The sequence below is a fragment of the Petaurus breviceps genome, unplaced genomic scaffold (genome assembly GCF_028583685.1).
Source record: "Petaurus breviceps papuanus isolate PSGF00001 unplaced genomic scaffold, PetGlider_PUasm1.0 90847, whole genome shotgun sequence".
Classification (NCBI taxonomy): Eukaryota; Metazoa; Chordata; class Mammalia; order Diprotodontia; family Petauridae; genus Petaurus; species Petaurus breviceps.
In genome coordinates, this window is record NW_027187360.1 from 3,819,476 (window position 1) to 3,839,244 (window position 19,769).

General features: G+C 40.9%; 1 protein-coding gene across 1 annotated transcript; it reads right to left on the bottom strand.

The window, feature by feature from the left end:
- Positions 1–2,590: 2,590 nt before the first annotated feature.
- On the bottom strand, positions 2,591–19,122 carry SPATA2 (spermatogenesis associated 2). The gene is made up of 3 exons (XM_069072394.1): positions 18,962–19,122; positions 7,957–8,399; positions 2,591–6,172 (listed from the first exon to the last, which is right to left on the bottom strand). Exons 2-3 carry the CDS (start codon positions 8,272–8,274, stop codon positions 4,925–4,927), a joined length of 1,566 nt encoding a protein of 521 aa, XP_068928495.1. The 5' UTR covers positions 8,275–8,399; positions 18,962–19,122; the 3' UTR covers positions 2,591–4,924.
- Positions 19,123–19,769: the final 647 nt, after the last annotated feature.

A 19,769-nucleotide genomic window follows, 5' to 3' on the forward strand; every position in this document is an offset into this window, starting at 1 on the left:
TACTTTTAAAACACTACAGAACAAAAAATATCTGTTAACTCATGAATACTACTAATGGACATATAGCCTACAGAGACAAACTGGAGGGAAAGGTCCCATGTGTACAAAAATTTTTATAGAAGGAAGGCAGTAAGTAGGTTACCATCAATTGAGGAATGGCTAACCAAACTATAAGTATGATAGATTACTGCACCATGAGAAATGATGAATGTGAAGAATTCAGAGAAAATTGGGAAGGCATCTATGAACAGATGAATAGAGTAGAGCAAAATAAACAGAACCAGGAGGATAATTTATAAGGTAACCACAATAGTAAAGTTAGAACTCTTTGATCATTGCAGTGTCTAGTATGACTTCAGAGGCCTGATGGTGAAGAACTCCTACCCCCTCCATCGAGTACAACATATATTTTCAGACATGGGCAATGCACTTTGTTTTTATTGACTTGTTATGAGAGGGTTCTCTTTTGGGAGAAGGTAGTCATTGGAAAGTGAGTGATATAAAAACAAAATCAAAAATATTTTTAAGGAAAAAGTGGTTTCTAAAAATCTCTTCCAGCTTTGATTTTCTGTGATTTTACAAGTCTTATTAGCAACAATCTCACATTTATCTTTTTTTTTTCAAAGCCCTTTCACACATGCATGGTGTTAATAACCCCAACTGGAGACAGGCAGGAATTATTAACCCAGTGCTGCCACCAACCTGGGGCAAGCTGCTTTCTCTCTCAGGTCCTAGTTATCCAAGGCCCTTCCTGCTGAACATTTCTTTTCTCAGGCCTCATTTTTCTTGATGTCTATGGGCAGTACTGGGGTAGCTAGGGGGGCAGTGGCCTGAGTGCTGGGCCAGAAGTCAGGAAGCTTCATCTTGCTGAGTTCACATCTGGCTGTGTGACCCTAGTCAAGTCACTTAACCCTGTCTGCCTCAGTTTCTGATCTGTAAAATGAGCTAGAGAAGGAAATGGAAAACCACTCCAGTGTCTTTGCCAAGAAAACCCCAATTAGGGTCACAGAGACTCAGACACAACTGAAAAGGACCAAATCAGCAGCCAACCTACAGCGTTGACACTTGTTGACTGCCTTCTCATTCCACATACTTTCCTCTATGGTTCGACATTCTCTCATTCTTCTCCTACTTGTACTACTCAGTCTCCTTTTTAAGATTATCATCCATGTCCTAGCCCACTATAAGAGGGTACCCCTGGGCTCATTCTAGGCCTTCTTTTTTGTGGGGGGTTTTCTGGAGAGGGGAAGGCAAGGCAGTTGGGGTTAAGTGACTTGCTCTAGGTCACACAGCTAGTTTAGTATCTGAGGCCGAATTTGAACTCAGATGCTCCTGACTCCAAGGCCGGTGCTCCCTTCACTGTGCCACCTAGCTGACCCCCTCTTCTCTACCAACTTCATCAGCTCCTACAGGTTCAACTATCATGTCTATGCAAATGACTCCCAAATCTACATATCCAGCCAACGAGGTTTCCAAAGCTTCAATCCTCCATCTCCCAACTGGCAGTCACACCTCTACTTGAATATCCCCATGTGTCTTACATATCCCAAACTGAACTTAATATTCCTCCTTCTCCTGCAGAACTAGTAGAGCCCCAGCTTGCTGATCATCTTAGGGAAGACCCACTTAGCATCCCGGTTTCTATCCAGATAATCACTTGTCAATTCTTCACTCAGCACTCTCCTCACTCCAGATCTCACCAGTCACCAAGTCTTATTAATTCAGTTTCCACCACCTGTCTCTCATCCATCACCTTCTCTCCATTCACACAGCCACCACTATAATTCAGGCCCTTTTGGGTCTCCTTGTTTCCAGTTTTTCACTCTTCCATTCTGTCTCCTCAAATTGATAGTTAAAACACAGGTCTGACCATGTCACTTCCTTGCTCAAGAAGCTTCAGTAGTTCCCTATTGCCTTCCTGTTTGGCATGCAAAATAAACATGGTTCTAATTTAGCTTTCTAGACTGATTTCACATGCCTTCTTCCCTCATAGTAGGTACAGATTTAAAGTTGGAAGGGACTTTGGAAGTCACTAAATCCAACCCCCTCCTTTTTCAGGTGAGCTGAGGCAAAGGATCAATGGAATTTGAACCTATTTCTTCCTGACTACAGGTCCAGCATTTCCTCTGCTCCCATGCTGCTTCTGAATTTTATGATCAAACCAAGCTAGGTTACTTGCTGATCCCTATAAACAACATTCCAGCTGGTGCCTTTGTCCTTTTGCACAGGCTGGCCCTCAATTCTGGAATGTCCTAACTCTTCATCTGCCTCTTGGCAGTCCTAGCTTCTATAAAAGGCATTTCTTGATCTCCCTACCTTTATCAGTGTTCTTTTCCCACTCCAATTTATTCATTTTGTATATATTTTATATTTATGTTTATGTGTTATTTCCCCCAAAAGCTCTGTAGGGGCAGAACTGTTTAGCTTTTGTCTTTGTATCCCCAGCTCCTACCTGGACTATAAATAAATGCTTGTTAAAACTGACTTATAGTGCCCTGGGATTTTATAACTACATCTAAATTTGAGCAATCTCTCCCAACCCCCTCAAAAAAAAAAAAATGAAGCCAAAAAGGAGGGAGGGAAATCTCCATTAACAGTGGAAGACATTTTATTTTTAAAATCATCTCTCATCACTTCACCTATCTTGATAGAAATCAAATGCAAAACACCTCCATTTAAAAGTCAGATATACTTTTACTGTCTCAATCACAGCAACCTGGTACAATAAGATACACACCAAGAGAGTGCAAGGTCAGAGCACTTGCAATTCAATAGTTTTGAACAACAGTATTTCCATGACAATATATATTATACACCAGACTTTTATTAATGCAGTCATCCGGGCTAACGTTCACCATCTAATCACATGGCTTCACAGTTTGTTAGGAAATTTGCAGTGGGCAGTCTGGACAAGGGACAAGAGAACTAGAGACCTCAGAAATAGGATAGGCATGACACTCCAGAATGAAGTAGCTAATCTCAGTAGTGAAATTCTTTAAAATTCAGCTTTATATACAGTGTTATCTATACATAATCTATCAGATATATGTGCATGTATATGTGTGTGTGTGTATAAAGATAGTGATTTCAAAAAGTCAGACAATTAGGAAAAAAAATCATTCAGCTGAGCTTAGAAGTCCATAAGTTAACAATGACTACCATGTCCAGCCAAATTCAGATTTGTTTCCCCTCCACCCACCTTTTCATTAAAGCCAAATATCTCTTTTTTGCTTTGCTCTTAAAAATACATTTGGTAAGGTCCCAAAAGATTTATACATTTGACAGACTTACGGCTAAAGTAATTTTTGCATGTTCATAAATTTAGATTTTCTTACTCTTCCCCATTCCTTTTCTCACATCAAAGTAAAATTTAAAGGTAAGTGTTGATCATTCATTGCATGAGTCAGGAGTCAAAAATATCCTTCAGTTTGGAGGGAGTTTTTAGGACAGGTCAAACATACATAAAAATAAGCAGTTTCTGGCCATTTTAAGTGCAAAACTGTTTCACATTTTGAAAACTAAAGATAAAGATATGGGGCGGGGGGAGGGAGGGAATCAAAAGGAATGGCTAAGTTACATTTCCTTCAGAAACAAGACTTAGACAATTAGGAGGGTCAGGTCCAACTTTTGTGCCAGTGACCATAGGGGCATAGTGAAGTCCTGAGAAGGCCCTTAGTGTGGCCTCTAAATTTATGAGGGTAGTACTACAGTCTACAGGGGCAGAGTTGCACTGCCAAGTCTGTACTAACCCCCAAGAAGTGCAAATGGGAGGTAGGTATCTATATGTACACAGTATATATATATATTTTTTAAAGGGAAGACAAGAGCTTAGTTACCTCTACTGACTCAAAAAAGAAACCCATCTTCAATATTCCTTCCCACTACTAACAGCTTCACCTAGGGAACATTAGGAAAAAAGAACTAAAGGCAAACCAAAGCAACACAAAAGTCCCCATTTCCACACCCCGCCCAAGAGAAAAACAAACAAAAAAACCCAGGGGAAAGTTATAAATAGCCAGATAATGATTTTTACCACTTTTAAGCACACAAGGAATATATTTATTAAAAAATAAAACTTTTCAAGTCACCTATTTACAGTACAAAGAAGAGTCAATACGTGTGCAACAGAGAAAAGGAATTAAAATTAGGCCTCTTTTGGATGGCTGCAACGAAAATGTCGTGTCAACAAATCCACTAATACTGTACAGTACACTAGAGGAAGCTATTGGCAGCACTACAAAAATCAAGCATGACTGTCTTCTGTTCAAACTCTGAAACCTAGAGAGTCAAATATGAGGGGGCACAGGAGAGCCCACTCAGGGATCTTGGTGACTATTTAAAATAATATCTATGTGTGGAGGGGTGGAGGGAGGTTGTTGGATATTTCAGGAAGCACTTTGAGATAAACCTCTGTGGGCAGCAATAGAACTCCTAGGAGATGCTGCTGTGAAAGAATGCTTTGCTTTCAAAAACCTTTCACTAGTCCCTGGAATGGAAACCATGAATCTTTGTGACTGTCCCTCCCCAGCCCACTGCAGCTTATCAGTGGAGCTGCTGGGGAGTCATTTGAAAACCCCAGGTATCAAACTCCTTTAAAAAACAAAACTGGGGAGGAGGGTGGGTGGGGATGGGGTGCATACAGGAGGACTAGCAAGCCCAAGTGCCAAACTGGAAAAGAAGCCTGGCTGGTCCTCTTCCCCTTATCAAATCACAAAGCATCCATTGCTGGAAAGATCTGACAGGAGTGTGGATCCCAAGGTGTGTGTAGCATGGATGAGGACACAAAAACACCAACAACGGAGGGGTGAAATGTCATTCCCCGTAGGTCAGCATAGCTCCACTTCCGAGGTCAGTGTAAGACTTCGCACCAAGGAAGTCACAAAGTATAGTTTTAGCCCTTTGTGTAGAATATGAGAGTTTGAGTCTATCTATACACAAGATGGGAGAACTGAGTTGACTTATAGTTGAGCTGACTGTTAGGCATGAATTTGTGTTGCTCACTCTTTTTGCAGCATGGGTCGTAGTGGTAAGCAGTGAGGCAGGTATCGCATGAGACTTTTGAACAAATTGCACATGTGTTAGAGGCTCCTGACCGATTGCAGAAGCCACAGCGAGATGCAGCTGTAGCCTTGGATTTTGAGTGGAGGTGAGATGCCCTTTCAGGGCCCTGAGTCTGTGCCGTGTACAGAGACTTCTCCCTCATAGCAGCCCCATGGGATAAACCATCATGGGGGCCTGATTTTATGGGGAAGCTGTTCTGTTTGGTGACAGGATAGTCCTGCCGACACGTGAGTACAGTTTCACACCGCTGGCAGAGCGAGGAGCCACATGTGAGGCCACAGCTTTGGCACTTAGAAGAGGCGGTCTCTTTGGCGGGATGTGTACGCTTATGGTAAAGGGGGTTGGAGTCATTTCGTAATAGCCACACATCTGGCTTGAGAGAATCTGGTCTCCTATATGTACCCCTGGAATCTGAATCTGTGTAAAGGTCTAGGTCATCTTGAGGGGAAAAATAGGTGTTACAAGGAGGGATGGTTCGTAACATGCCATTCGGATTTGAGGAGAGGGGCACAAATTCATCAGAGCAGCCGCGTGGGGAGCTGGACATGGTCAGGAGAGAGGGAGATGGTCGAATAATTTCATCTTTAATGTCATCTTCCACATCTGCCACTGCAGGCTCCTTCCTGAGGCTAAGTGAAGTCATCAGTGGTGGCTTCTTACTCTCCCAGTAACTATCGTAAGTGTCCATGGATTTGGAAGGCTTATTCACTTTGGGCTTGAAGTAATCTTTTGCTGCTCTCTCACTGGCTGATTTCTGAAGGGACATTCGTGCCATAGAAGCAGTGAGGTTCTCCTTACACTCCACCCTCCTCTTCATGGCATCTGAGCAGCCCCTCACATCTTCACTGCTGTGTTTACGCTCATTCACCACATCCAGCTCTGAGTAACCCTTGTCCTTCACCTGGGAGTGTATCTCAAGCAACTGTTCACACTCTACTTTGGCCAAAAAAAGCTCAAAAGAGACCATTTTCACCTGCAAAATTTCTACCAGTTCTTTGAGCCTGTATGCACTTCCAAGATCCTGGACATAGCCCATGTAATTCAGGATGACTCTGATGTCGTCTTCTAGTAATGTTGATTTCACATAATAAACAAAAGGTCCTGTGTAGGTCTACAAGAGAGGAGGGGAAAAAATCCAGTATTTTTCCTTTAGTATACACAAAATGGAAAGCAATTCCCATTTAACTATAATATAGATCATGGGCAGAAAAGTAAGGGAAGTGAATTACTTCACTAGACTCATGCTCTAGGAGACTAAAATTAATGTTTACGAATATCCAAGACACTAGTATGATGGAAATTCCACATCCACTCTTTCTGAAAATTCGGGAAGAGAACTGATGATTTTGTGGGGTTGGGGCTTTCCACCAACAGAAAAAACAGTAGTGAATGACAAAGAGGAATAGATTCAGAGGAGAAAATCCAATGACAATTTTTTCTTGATTTCCATTAATAGAAACAATGCAATTGACCCATTTAACCTAGTAAATTATTCGAATGTTCTCACAGAGAGAGTCTGAATTACTATCTAACTCAGTGTGCTACATTTCAGAAAGATTTCTGAAAAACCAATCTGGGGTCTATCTATGATACATAAATTTGGTTCAAACCACAACAGATAGAATATTGGATTAGAAATAAAATGACTCAGTTCCTAGTGCTGGCTGTTATTTACTGTGTAAGCACAGGCAAGCCATTTAACTTCTTTGGAACTTTGGAACATTTAAACTCTTTGTAACTTTGATTACTTCCTCTGTAAGGAAGGGTTGTAGGGACTAGACTACCAAACTTTATCCTACTACAAATTTTCTAGGAAACTTGAATGAATTGGGAAATAAGGAATTATCTACCCTACCCCACCAAAAGAAAAGTCCCATGCCACTCTCCCCTTCAAATGCCCATTAGCACAAACTCTAAATCATAGAAACCACTGGCACAAACTTTTACTGACAAACCAGTTAAATTTTGCCACGCCAGTTAAATTCTCCTGCCAGAATCCCAACCATCTGGGATGGTACACCATGAAAGATATGATAGTGTAGTGAAAAGAGACACTTTATTTGAAATAAGGAAGTCTGAGTTCAAAAATCATTTCACTCCTATAAGCCTGTTTTCTCATCTGTAAAATGAGGATAAGAATATTTGCATCATCATTTGCCTCACAGAATTGTTATAATCTGCAAAACACTATAGCAATGCCAGTTACTCATATCATCCATACAAAAGTTTTAGTTTAAGGGCAGCAAAGGTTCTGAGGCACCAAGTATATAGATGGTCCCAATCACTGGGTGCCACAACTGATGGTTCTACATTTTTCCCAGGCTTTTTTAAGGCCAGCAGAAGATAGAACACTTGACAATTATTTATTCTTTGAGATCTATGTTCATTAGAGCGAGGCGGGGGTGCTGCTGGCTGGCAACTAGTTCAAATCCCTCATTGAAAAACTAAGCACTAGAGAGGAAAGGGGCTTACCTGAAGTCACACAAGATAATAATTAACGGAGTTGAGATTCAAACTCAGTTCCCTTGATTACAAACCCAGGGTTCTATTAACTATACCGCTGGGCCCAAGAAGAAAAAGAGAAATCCTCAAGCAATATACTCTTTGCTTAATGGTAAAAAACATAAAAGCATTACAGCTGGAAAGAGATTATCTGTTTTAAAACCCTTATTTTATGATAAGTGAGGCCAGAGAGAAGAAGTAACCTAAGAGGTCACTATGCTAGTTATGGCAAGTGTAGGCCTCAAACTTATGTCTTTATTAAGCTTTATTCCACTATACTAGGCCTCCATAACTTTAGGGAAACATTAATGAAGATGGATGTAGTCCTAGAGAAGAACCTTCCCTACAGCCTACTTTATTTAAACTACTGGAAAGCACTCCTGTATGCCTTACTTTAATACTTTTGAATTCCTTCTTCCAAGGGTAAAGGAAGAGGTTGATTCCCACTGTCTCCAGCATGTTGAATGCGCTGTGGAGAGTCCGCAAGTTAGAGGACCTCAGTGAGCGAAGGGAGCTCTCAACCACCTCATAAAATTTGATCAACCGGAATCTATAAAAGGGCTCGATCTTATGCAGACTGAGTACGGCCGAGGCTGCCACCCGGAGGTATTCATCATTGACAGGTCGCTGCTTAGTGCTGGAGGCATCCACTTTGGACTCATGAAACTGCACATACTTCCTGAATAAGTCGTCTTTATATTTTGTATCCATTGAAATCAGCTTTCCTAGAACATTCCTGGGTAGCAGCTACCTCATCTTTTCCATGGCTTCTTTCCAGGGGGCATGGCAATCTTAAAAGGCGTTGGCATGTTACCTGTCTTGGACAATTGTGGTTTCTAGAAGAGGAGAAACAAGAAAGATATTAACAGTGTTTCCACATGATCATTCATAAACCAAGTTTCTGAGAAATAAGCCTTCCCTCATCCTGTTCCATCATCAGTTATTGTTATTATTGCTATTAAGAACATTCATTTAAACATTTATAAGCACCTCTTATGTACAGAACACTGGGCTAGGTGCTAAGAAATGCACAAAGTTCAGGCAGACAGTTACTACTGCCTCAGGGAACTTAAAATTTAGTAATTTGGAAACAGTTCTGAAGATTATATGCCAAGCAATAAATATCTGAAATAAATAATCTCAGTTAAAATTTTTTCACTTAAACTTTAAAACTACAGCATTTGATTGAAATGATGGAAATTCTTTTTTTCTTCCTTTAAGCGGCTTGTTAACCATAAAATAATATATACATGTACAATTTCAACAAACTTTCATTACATTATGGTAAAAATAGCATTATCCCCATTTTGCAGATAAGAAACCTAAAACTCAAAAGGATAAATGACTTATCCAAAGTCATACAGCTAAATAAATGGTAGGACTCATACCCAGGCCTAATTCCAAATCCAATGCTTTCTTGCCTTGATGTGGACTACAAAATGCTTTAATGATTATTAGATTTAATAAGTATGTTGGATAGTCTTAGGGTCCTGAGGATAGATATAAGAACCAAACCTAACTTTCTGCAGAAACCAGCCAAACTGATCTTATCTTCTGAATTTACTCTGAATGCAAAGCCAATTTTCTTAAATATTCTTCAAAGCAAGAAAAACTAGATGCTAATATCAATGTCACTTTTAAAAGCTTATACTTATCTTTAATCTATCTAACACTTCACTTAATTCTACTCTAATGCCTCATGTGATTCTAGGTTCTCAAAGGCTTTATCAGGAAGGATGTATAGGCTCGATCAAGTTCTACAATGCTAGAAAGGCTTCAAATATGGTTCAAGCAACAGACTATCTGATGTTCAGTCTGGAGAAGTATGGAGAAGCTCACTGGCAGGATACTGGCCACTCAATAATGAATTTTTTGGCCATGGCAAACCATGAAACAAACCAACAAATACAAAATGGGACTCAGTCCTATGTGGATCCCCTCCTCCCGCCTTGTAAAAAGAGAAAGTGTTACTGATGGAAAATGGAACAGGGAATTCTAAGAATAATGTAATTTCTAGACATGCATAACCATAAGCTTAGCTGCTGGTCCTACAAAATATGAAAACTCTCATCTAGTAATCAATGAGTGGACTTACTACTGTAGGAACTGAATTATATCAATTGTGACATTCTCACTACAAGGAAGTTATAACTAAATAGAAGTCTGGCAAATAAAGGAGTTAGTGAAATATTCAAAATCAATAAGAAAACATCATGGGATGTCTGGTCATGATCTCCTGCTACAATGCTTGTACTAGTTATAAAACAAAACAAACAAAAAAAGACCCTCATGAAAATAACCACATCTCACATACCAATTATCTTCTGATGAAGATGAAGACAAAGAAAAATTCTACAAAGACCTTTTAAATTAAAATCAACATACTTTGATACCTGGTATCTAATGCAAAAGTAGCCACTAAAAAGACAGCCAAAATATGTGGTTTGGGAGTAAATTAGGTTAGTAAGAAATGAGAGACAAATGGTTTATAATCAATCTACATAGAAGCCTCACAAGTATTTTGTTCGAAAAAATTATCAGGAGGCATTGACCATGACAAGCACCAAGTAAACATCAAAAAACAAAATGCAATTAGAACAACTCCAAATTGACTACTTAAATAAGCTGCTGATGTGACAATGTAGGACCCAAATGAAGGAATGGCCACTGACACAAATTATAACCATTTTGTAAAGAACTCTAATAAATTGTCTTAATAAGAAAACAAAAAAATAAAACCACCTCAACCTGTATATGTTTGATTTCCTTGTTAAGTGGAGAGAGGTGGTTTAAAATAAAAATTCTTTTGTAAAATCTTATGGAGGAGGAAGACATCTAGTATATCATAAAACACAAAATATCAGTAGAGAAAAAAAATTTAAATAAAGCCTAAAGAGAGAGTGACAACTATGGGAAGTCATCCCAAGGGCATTTAAGCATGAAATGGGCAAGGACAGAAAAACATGAAAAATAGAAAAGAGCTGTGAATTGTTTTTTTCTTTTTGCAGGGGGGAGGGCAGGGCAATTGGGGTTAAGTGACTTGCCCAAGGTCACATGGATAGTGTTAAGTGTCTAAGGACGGATTTTAACTCAGGTCCTCCTAACCCCAGGGCGGGTACTCTATTCACTGCACCACCTAGCCTCCCCCTGTGAAAATTTTTATAATAAACTCTTTTCACTGTCATGTATTGTGAAACCACTACGTTTGAACTCTGACATCACAGTCCTGGATGTGCTAAAGAAGGAGGCGGAAATTGTACTGAGGAAAACAGAGATGGAAAAAACTGGTATAAAAGAACATACTAGTGAAGGTGTTAAGAGATCAATTATGATCTGAAAGATATCAAAAAGTGTATGTGTGGGGGGAAATTAGACCTTAATATCCCCCCCCCCAAGAGAGATGATCAGTAACTAACAACCCAAATGCCTCTTTCCCCCATCTATACAAAATTTTGTGAGAATAAACATTCATCAAGAACATCGTGGATGAAAATATAACAACAGGCAAGTTTTAACGATATTCTAAAACAGGCAATTTATAGTTAACACAGTTGACTGAAAAGTGTAGAAAATAAAATTTCACCATGCTTACTGTTTACAGACTATTAAAAAGCATCAAATTTGATAGAGTAAAACACTACCTTACAGACTTCCTTCCAGCAAAGTATCTTCTATCAATGTCAAAATACTAGAATATTACTTGTAAAATATAACAGATAACTTTGTTCAGTAAACATGTTATTATTAATTTCAAGGAAGACATAAAACAGGGAGATGTATATTCTCTAAAGGTGTTCATCACTGTCATGGAATCAGCACAAAGTACAAGTCAAAGAGGGATTCTGGATGGTGAGGACTTTCAGATGCTCCTGTTTTCCAGTCCCCTTCACTGGCTCACAATGAATATCCTACCCTTTAACCATGGGGCTATATCCTGGACCCTCTTATTTTCTCTTTATATAAGTTCTCTTAGTGACCTCCTCATCTTCTACAGGTGTAATTACCATTTCTCTGGAGGTAATCCTCAGATCTATATATGTTCGTTTCTAATCTCTCCTTGAGTTTCAGTCCTATTTTTATCACCAAGTATCCTTTAAACATCTCCAACTACAAGTACCTCAAACAACATATACTAAAATGAAACTGATTACTATTCATTCCTATACCAGATTTCCTCCAAACTTACCTATTTTGGTAAAGGATATCACTATTCTCATAATCACCCAGGTTTTCAACCTTGGAGTCATAGAGATTTACTGTCAATCCCCACCCCACTAAATCCAATCAGTTGGCAAGTCTTAGTGTTATATCCATATCACAGATCTAGAGCTGAAAGGGATCTTGGCACTAGCTAGCCTAACCCTCCCCACCCCCACCCCCTCACTGTAAGGCTGTGGAAACTGGGGCAGGGTGGATAAATGATTTACTTAAATTTATAATGGTGATAAGGAACAGAGTGAGGATTGAAACTCTGGTCCTTTGGTTCCTCCACCCCCACCCCCACCCCAGTTGAAAATCTTGCTCTTTCTATTTCAAGTTGAGGATGAGAACTACATCTTCTTCTCTTGTTCCTTATCTCACATCATTCAGATGCCTTCTCTCACTATTTTCTCCCTCACCTGTTTCACATGAAAGGGTAGTCTTTCTCCTTGCCAAGGGAAACCTCTACATTCAAAGTGATTCTATTCCATCCTATCTTCCCCAGTAAGTCGTCCCTTCTATCTCCAGTCTCTCACCTATTTCCAATCTCTCCCTAACAGCTACCCCATATCTCTCCCATTCTTCAAAAAAATCTTCCCTTAATCTGTCCCCCACTAGCTATCATCCTATAGATCTCCCCTACCTTTTTTGATCAAACTTGAGGAGGCCTTCTACAACAGGTGTCTACTTCCTTTCTTCTCACTCTATTAACTCCTTACAGTCTGGCTTCCAAACTCCTCATTTAACTTAAACTGCTCCTTACAAAGTTACTAATGATCTTTTCACTGCCAAATCTAATGGTCTTTTCTCAATCCTCATCCTTGACCTCTCTGCAGCCTCTGACTCTGTTGATCACTCTCTTCTTGATACTCTTTTCTCTCAGTTTTCATGACACTGCTCTCTCCTGGTTCTTCTACCTTTTTCCCTTCTGTCTTTTTTGCTGGATCTAGTATCCACATCATGCTTGCTAACTGGGGGGTAGAGGTCCCTTCAAGGTTCAGTGCTGGGTTCTCTTCTCATCTATTATTTTAATTGGTAATCTCATCAGCTCCCCTGATTCACTTAACATCTCTATGCAGATGATTCTTAGATCTATGCCCTAACCTCTCTCCAGACCTCCATCACATCTCTCTCCAGCTTCCTCCTGGAAATCTTGAATTGGATGTCCCATAGACATCAAAAATTCAACATGTCCAAAACTGAATTCACCTCCCTAACCCTTCCCTAATCCTAACTTCCCTATTGTTGACAAGGGTATTATCATCATCCAAAGCAACTTGGGTGTCATTCATAATTCTCTCTCATCTCCTATATTCAATTATTGGCCAAGTCCTGTCAATTCTACCTTTGTAACATCTCTCCTCTACACTCCCTTACCTACTCTGGCACTTCAGAACCTCATTGCCTCAAGCCTGGACTATTGCAATACCCTGCTGTTTGATCTTCCTGCATTGTCTCCCCCAACTCCAATCCATCGTCCACTCAACTGTCTAGCTGATCTCTCTAAAATGCAGATCTTACTAAATCATTCTCCCATTCAATAAACTCCAATGGCTTCCTATTAACTCCAGGATAACAACTATAAGATCGTTTGTTTAGCTTTTTTTTTTATACTTTAATTTATTAATTTGTTTGTTTCCTTTTAGTTTACAGGATTCAATTCCACAATTCCTTGAATTTCACATTTTGTCCCCCTCCCTCCCCTCCGCCCCATGGCGGCTTATTATCAAGTATAGGATCTATAATTACTTTCACATTATACAATGGTCAGGTTATAAGGATGGATTGTACCAGCTGGAATGAAAAATGGTAAAGAGGACATAAAATCAAATAAGAGAACGAAAAAGATCAGGTATTTTGCTTCCACCTGGATATAAATTTAGTTCTTTCTAGTTCTTTCTCTAGATGCACGTTTTTCTCTCCATCATGCGTCTTTTGGGATTGACTTATATCCCTGTGTTGTTGAGAAGAGTCCAGTCTATCAAAGTTGGTCATCACTCATACGTTGTGTCTGTAATTGTGTACAGATTCCTCCTGGTTCTACTCTTCTCACTCAGCATCAGTTCTTTTAAGCCTCGCCAGGTAAATATGAAGACCGCCTGCTCCCCGTTTCTTATAGCGCAATAGTATTCCATAACATGCATATACCACAACTTGTTCAGCCATTCCCCAATTGATGGGGTTTGTTTAGCTTTTAAAGCTATTTGTAACCTATTCCCTTCTTATTACTCCCCTCTCTATTCTTATACAATCAATCCAGTGACAGTGGTCTCCTTGCAGTTCCACAAATACTCCATCTCCTGACTGAGCATTCTGACTGGTTGTCCCCCATCTCTGAAACTCTCCCTCCTCCATTCCTTGGCTTCCTTCAAATCTCAGCTAAAGGCCAACCTTCTTGCTAAAGGCCAACCAACTTGTTCTTCTCAGTTCTCTTGAATCTCAGTGCCTTCCTTCTGAAATTATCCCCAATTTATCCCATGTATAGCTTGTACTTATGTGGTTGTTTGCATGTTGTCTCCTTGATTAGACTGTAAAATCCTTGAGGACAGAAACTGTTTTTTGCCTTTCTTTGTACCCCCAGTGCTTTGTACAGAACCTAGCACACAGTAGGTACTTAACTAATGATAGGTGATGGACTGACACTGTGCTGACTGTAGCGTGTCCTAGAAGAATGCAGAATCTCCTAAATAAGATCTGAAAACACTCAAAAAGAATAATTATCCACATAGGAAAAACCAAATATGTGAAGAATGTCTATTGTTCAGACTATATACTATGCAGCAGGATGGGCCACCTATACAACTTGTCCATCGGTACGTATCTCTTGGACAGACAAAGCAAATGGACCTGAGCTCAGAAAAGAAAGAACAATCTTGGGGCAGCTAGGTGGTACAGTGAATAGAGCACCAGCCCTGGAGTCAGGAGGTCCTGAGTTCAAATTTGGTAGCCTCTGACACTTAACACTTACTAGCTGTGTGACCTTGGGCAAGTCACTTAACCCAACCGTCCTGCCTTCCCCCCTCCAAAAAGTAAAAAACAAAAACAAATAAAAAAAACAATCAAGTTTCCCAAAGGCAAGTTGTATATTTCTTTTAATGAACCCCAACCAAGCTTCTTCCTGAAACAGTCCATCTTTTTAACACCAATATTCCTCCTGTGATGCTAGATAGCTGAGTCACAGAACATTGTAATTTTTGATGAACAAGAGTTAATGATCACCCCAAAGGACAATGGTGGTTGCCCAATCATGTATGATGGGCCTGAGCAGGCTATGACATTACTATTCAACAAATATTAAGCCTTACTATGTTATAGATACTGTGATAAGTACTGAATATCCATACTAAAGGGATAGGATGTGGATGATGCAACAAAGGATGCTGAGGTGGAGTAGTTGAACAGATTAAAAGAGAGTAAAGAGTAGTGGCAATAAAGACAACATAAGAAAAAGTGCCCAGAAGGTGAAGGTTGTAGACAATATAAAAAACTACAGAAAGTGAAAATAAAATGAGGACTGAGAAAAGGCCCTTAGATTGAGCAGTTAAGAGATCACTGGTAACCTTGGAGAAAGAGGTTACAGCTGGATAGTGAGGTCAGAAGCCAGACTTTCAAGGGACTGAGGAGGAGGAATTCTTCAGGAGAAGTGACATAAAAGGATGTCATAAGAGAAATGTCATAAAACCCAAACGGGGGAAAAAGACAGGCTGGTCACATAGCTATAGAAAAAGGTAACTGACAAACAATTCATTCTATCAAGAGAACAAGAAAAAGCTCACTGGAAGGCTCTCTGGGATGAATTTACCAAAGGACATAAACATAAACTGCATTAACTTATTAATGCAATTAAATAAACTATTAAAAGTATTTACTTATATAATTTATGTAAAATAAGTTGTTCATAAGTTGCCTACTAACTCCAACAGACAACTTATTCTGATGTATTCATATACATTTTAACTAAAGGATTGAAAACCTACTAAAGAGTCACTTAAGCTTCTTAAAACTTAGATCTGGTCTAAACCAAGTAGTTTAAAAAACAAAAGCAAAAACCCCGATTCCTTCAAACAGAGTTCAAACTTGCATAGGCTAACTGTTTTTAGCTATAAAATAGTCCACTTTTATATCATTTCACATTATATCCACATCAACATTAATAAATAATTTTAAAAGGCATCTGGCATGTAAAACAACCTTTGGCTATCATTTTTAATTATACAATTCATGGACACAGAAGTAGTGAAAGAAGAGCTGGAATGAGAAGCAGGATTCCAGCACTATTTCTTCTATTAATTAGCTGTGTGACTTTGAGTTACCTTTCTAGATCCATTGCCTCCCCTATAAAACGAGAGGGTTGGCCTAGAGGTTGGCCAAGAGCTCCTACAGCTCTAACATTTAGGAGCAAATTCATTTTAACAGTCCATAAACTGGTATGTGAAGATTGAGGGCCAACGGAACAAACTGGCAGCTTGTGGTACAGTGGATAAAGCGCAGAGCCTAGAGTGACCCAAGTTCAAATCTGGCCTCAGATGCTTAGCTGTGTGACCCTGGGAAAGTCACTTAAGACCTCTGTATAACTCAGTTTCCCCAACTATAAAATAGGGATCATAACTGCACTCACCTTTGCAGGGTTGTTGTGAAGATCAAATAAGATAATATTTGTAAAGAGCCCTTAATACAGTGCCTGGCACATAGTAGGTACTACATAAATGCTTATACTATTCCCCTCCCCTAAACTGGGCAAGTCATCCCCTGAGTCTTTTTCTTCTTCTACAAAATGAGACTAGATGAATTTTAAAGTCCCTGTCTGGCTTCAAATCTATAATTGTATCGCTCCTAATTCTGTTCAAATCTGGTTACAAAGTTATAGCTGTCTTTAAAATTAGGTAAAGCAAGCTCAACTTAGAAGGGTTATTATATTGGAAAAGTCCACACAGGTATGTTCAAATTCCAAAAATAAGATTCTAATGAAAGTATTTTTTGCCTTCTGGCACAGTGCAAAAAATAGAAGAACAAAACTCATCCCTTCTTATTCCTTTAGTACCTCTTCTCCACAATGAGAAAAGGTAAATCCTTTTTTATAGTGGGGGCCAATGTCTAAGACTGATTAGCTTCAGAATTTACACTGGCAGCTAGCTCCTCCATACCATGAAGGGAATAAAGATTGCATCGTCCCTGGTCACAGCAAAAGCTTTTCTGAGCATAATTTTTGCATTTTATTCATTTCCAGCCAGTATTCCCAGCACTTTGAGAACTGAACAAAATTATACTCTATGCAAAACAGCACAGTTATAGCAGACTATGGCAGCCCAGCTGCAGTAGCAGTTAATTTATCAAAGCAATTTGAGGATCAGGATGCAAACACTTGTCACTTTCCCAAAAGCCTCAACTGTAAATATCCCTAAAGCAGTCTGACAGCTGCAAGAAGGTAAGGTGCCTAGTCAGCAGAAACAGTGTTTCAAAATAAGGTCCCCTTTTGAGAAAGCAAAATGCCAATTAGAGGTTCTGCAGCTCTACCAGGATTTTTTAATCACCTCAATGGAAAGGTATGCTGGTTGAAAGCCAAAATCAGCTCAAGTAATTATCCTGGCCAAATAAGCATTAGCTCACCTTCAGCTCAGTGGGCCCATTCAAGCACAAACATTTTCAGAAGCAGCATGGTGAAAACACACCATTAACCACAGAGAAAAAGGAACAGTTATTTCTATCACATTTCACCCTAAGCCCACAGGATAGGGCAACCTCATACTGGGATAACTTCATAAGAATTTCTTCATTACAGATGCAATGGAAGAGTGACCAGTTCTTATACTAGTGACCAGTTCTTATATTCTTCTGATGGAATTCCAAGGAAATCCACAGGGCCCCTTCCACTAACAGCTACCATTCAAAGACTTGCTTGGATTCATACCCTAGCCCACGCATTCTACTTCCTTTCAAAATGAATCCAAAGTATCAGTACTCAGATTTCTGAACCTCAGAATGAGACTTACATTACTAAAAGTTGTCCTTTTCCTGTTCAACAGCAGCTATCTCCTTGTGGGACTATGAAGGAAGCACCCTGAAGCCACTTCCCTTGAATGGAAAAGGGATGGAAGAAATGCCTAAGGAATCTTTATGTCTCCAACCTTCTGAGTCTCCATGGACCTTCGAGAACAGCCTTAATAATGTATACAAGGGTATCCTCATCTGTCTCAGAACCTGGAGATCAAATTCTGTCTTTCCTGCTCTTAAAAGTAAACTACCTTGTCGTTTATAATACGGACATGCCCTTCAAACCATGGCAATGAAAAAGTTTCCTCACCTACTTCTCACTGGGTAGGATTTAACTTGATGCCTAGTGCTACCTTTTCACCCAAAGCCAAACTCCTCTGGTTTTATTTCTAAGCTGTTTTTCTCCCTCCCTCCCTTATCTCCCCCTCCAGAAGTCACAGTGCCCGCCCGGGCTTCTGGAAAAACTACACTTAGACAAAGCCACAAAAAATGAGATAGTGACCACCTTCCAGGGCCAACTAAGTACTACATAAAAGGATTTCAAGAACTGAGGTGGCAGATATATATACATACCCTAATTTTCATAGACACCTAAAGATTTACAAAACCAAGTCCCGATAAGTTCTCCCAGTCCCACAACTTATCTTCCTCCAAAAAAAACCCTCTCTCTTCCCCGCCTCCCTCTCCCATTTGCAGCAATCTTAGCTCTAGTCCTTCTCAGGAAATAGATGTCAGTTCACTCCCATCTGTCCTTCCTCTTGGGGTCCAGATCCAGCATCACCAACCTAGATCACTGGTCCTCTCCTCCTCTCAGCTCCCCCCTCGGAGACTCTACGCCCAAGCTCCTGCCTTCTCTTTCTCTCTCTCTGCCCTCACTACAACCTCAGGTCCCGGCTCCCACTCCTCGCCACGCCACCCTCCGCGGGGTCTCTACTCTCGCTCCTTCCCAGGCGTCCCAGACCAGTCATCCCCTCGGGATCCCCCTAGGACCTCCTTAGCTTGAAAGAGACCTTAGAGGTCATCGAGTCCGACTCTCCCCCCACGTCCCGATCTCTGCTCACAGCCGCCCCTCCCTCAGATCGCCCGGACCCGGCCTCTCCCCAGGGCCCGGTCTGATTGAAGCCCTAAGCCCGGGGAAGCCCCGCTTGCCGAGGGCGGGGGGGGAATTTCCGCCTGAGGCCGCCCCACACTAATGGATCACACTTACTAGGGAGGCCGCTGCCGCCCCGGACTGTGGCAGGGAGAGTGCGGGAGATGGAGGAGCTGGGTCCGGGCCAGGAGCGTCCGCTGCTCCGGCCACCCGAGGGGCTAGCCAGACCCGTACCCTGAGGGACTGAGGCGACCCGGAAATACACAGGCCGGAAGTGAAAAAGATTGGCCGCGGCTGCGGCTGCGCGCGTAGGAAAAAGAGGGAAGGCTGGAGCCCCGCCCGGCGTGAGGTAAACACCCTCCAGGGAAGGGGAGATAAGGCGGCGGTGGCGGCGGCGGCCGCCTACCTCTAGTCCGGTACTAGGAGGGAAAGCGGCAGGGAGCCTGGGCGACGACCCGGAAGTCAATGGAAAGGAAGTGACGCTTACTAGCGACAACCAAAGATTGTGGCGGTTTGAGTTGCCTTGGAAACCGGCTGGGTGGGGTGGGGGTGAAGGTCCCAGTGCCCTGTAGTGCTCAGATACCTGGATTGTCTTTTTAACGTGACACCTCCTTCCACATGCGTGACTTTTCTTATTCACGCCTTGCAGCAAATAATTTCAGAGTTTGAAAATGTTTTGACTAAAATCTTTATGCTCATTTGTCTCCGACAGGAAGGAAACCGGGCGCTTTGGGATTCTCCAGACAGCAAGCCCAGGGTCAATAACTTCCTGGAACCTCCTGCTTGTGTTTCACAGGACGGACCCATGGGAACCATCTGTATCCCTTAGCCAGGGCTCCCAGTAAATGTTAAAGTTCATATCATACAAGAGCTGGACAACACTTTAGAGATTTAAAAAAAAAACTCTGTGCCTTAGTTTCCTCAT

What these genes read in the sequence shown, in the direction of transcription:
- SPATA2 (XM_069072394.1), bottom strand. Translation starts at nt 8,274, where the DNA reads ATGGATACAAAATATAAAGACGACTTATTCAGGAAGTATGTGCAGTTT. An exon ending in AGGAATTCAAAAGTATTAAA is followed by an intron (nt 6,173 to 7,956) that starts GTAAGGCATACA and finishes CCTCTCTTGTAG; the next exon opens with ACCTACACAGGACCTTTTGT.